The following is a 2,263-nucleotide window of genomic DNA, read 5'->3' as shown; positions in this document are numbered from 1 at the left end:
ACCGCTAACCTCTAGAATTTTAAATTGGAATCTCCCTCTCTGTCCCTCCCTCTCTCTCTCTCTCTCTCTCTCTTACTCTCTCTCTCTCTCTCTCGTGCCACTCACCTTCGCCTCCTCCATCTGCAAGATGTTAGACTGACACACTTCTCTCTCTCTCTCTCTCTCTCTCTCTCTCTCCCTCTCTCTCTCTCTCCCTCCCTCTCTCTCTCTCGTACCACTCACCTTCGCCTCCTCCATCTGCATGATGTTAGACTGACACTCATTGATGTTCTCCTGAGCGTTCTCCACCTTCAAGGACAGACCCTCCACGGTACGCGTCAGCTTACGCTGGACTTCCTCCGGCTGATCCAACATGACAAAAACAATACAGGACCAATCAGAACTCATAGATAAGTATACGTATCTATCAATATAATACGATCCAACATGACAGAACAATACAGAACCGATTAGAACTCACTCATAGATAAGTATACGTATCTATCAATATATGATCCATCATGACAGAAACAATACACAGCCGATTAGAATTCTTAGATAAGTATACGTATCTGTATGATGTATCTATCAACATATGATTCAGCATGACAAAAAACAATACACAACCGATTAGAACTCACTCATAGATAAGTATACGTATCTGTATGATGTATCAATCAACATATGACCCAACATGACAGAACAATACACAACCAATTAGAACTCATAGATAAGTAAACGTATCTGTATGATGTTTTTATCACCAAAGTACAAACATACAGATACATATAAAACATTCACACACACACACATACACACGCACACACACATACACATGCACCCGTCCACCCAAACACACACTAACACACACACACACAAACAAAACACACAAACTATGTACCTGGTTAGAGTTGAGCGCGTCCTTCCTCTTCTTCTCGTACTTTTCCAGCTCCTTGGTACACTTGTCTCTTTGCTGTGGGGTAAAACAGTTACACATGTACCTTACAGAGTTATCAAATTTGTACGGGGGACAAGTCAGGCGGGTAAACTGCGCTGATTACAAAAGCAACTATGTACTTCATTCTCAAACTGATTTTCCTGGGCCAGCACAGAAGACACAAGAGTGAGTAAAAATTATACACCTCCCAGAATCTAACGTGTGATTGCTGAGAAAAGTTTGTGGTTATTTTAATGTGTGATTGTCATCGTACATCCATGCCCTCACCCCTCTCCCTCTACAACCACAGTGACCCCCGACCCCACCCACCTTCAGCCCCACGTCAATGCCACCCCCCCCCACCCCTCTCTCTCTGCAACCACATCAACCTCTAACCCCTCTCCTTCTACAACCACATCAACCTCTGACCCCACTCACCTTCAGCCACACATCCATGTCTCTCTCCAGCATGCTGATCGTCTGTCTCTTGGTGATAACAGAAGAGATCTGGGGACCACACAAAATCGCAAGACATTAAATCAAAACACACTGCATCACATGAACCCATATTTTATCATATCATATCACATCACATCACATAATCACATGACACCACATGTCATTACATGAGACCACATCAAATCACAGCAGTAACTCAGAAATCAAAGCACCATTCAGCACTTGTTCGTTCATTTGATTGAGAAAAGAGAAAGCGTATCGATCCAATAGCAGTCATTCAGTGCTGGGGAAAAATGAAGACGGACAGACAGAAACAACAGTGGGAAAGTGTGAAGAAGCAGGACCTACCTACCAGTGGCGCCCTCCAACCACCCAGCGCTGTGTGTCAAGGCACGACCCCGACACCTCACTGACAGCTTTCTTAACTCTTAGTATACAGAAGGCTATTCCACATTCTACGTGGCCAGTTGTGTCATCCAATATTTCAGGACCACAAACTTCCCTATGACTTTGCTCTTATTTAAAACTATAATATGAATAAAATAAACACCAAACTGAGTAGACATGAATGATCCACCCAATAGACATTCAGTTTCATTTTTAGGAAAGATGTGTTTGCTGGACTTTCTTTCTTAGACTACTGTTTTGACGTCAAACAACCGAGCGATGCCGGGCACCAACTGAACTGATGCGTCGTATACCGACAAGAGTTTTTAACACTCAGAACTTCAACCAAAACCTTTTAACATCTGCTGTCATTGCGTGTCACTGATATTTGTAAACCCCTCTGCAGCCACACAATCATCATCATCCAGTGCCAGATCTGCGACAGACATCGACGATCATAGTTTTCCATTCATTCCTTTGCTCGGATGCTCTCAAAAAAGC

At 43.3% G+C, this 2,263-nt stretch overlaps 1 protein-coding gene across 1 annotated transcript in view; it reads right to left on the bottom strand.

Annotated features, from left to right (window-relative positions):
* Positions 1-2,263, bottom strand: part of LOC101846392 (kinesin-like protein KIF21A) — a gene marked incomplete at both ends in the record, with an annotated part of 42,911 nt that overhangs the window by 15,760 nt on the left and 24,888 nt on the right. Inside the window, 3 exon segments of the mRNA XM_035973118.1 lie at positions 223-342; positions 881-952; positions 1,355-1,423. Of these exon segments, the coding sequence (XP_035829011.1) occupies positions 223-342; positions 881-952; positions 1,355-1,423 (261 nt within the window).

The sequence above is a fragment of the Aplysia californica genome, unplaced genomic scaffold, assembly GCF_000002075.1.
Source record: "Aplysia californica isolate F4 #8 unplaced genomic scaffold, AplCal3.0 scaffold01014, whole genome shotgun sequence".
In the NCBI taxonomy this organism is placed as follows: Eukaryota; Metazoa; Mollusca; class Gastropoda; order Aplysiida; family Aplysiidae; genus Aplysia; species Aplysia californica.
This window is presented reverse-complemented; position numbering and strand designations above follow the sequence as displayed.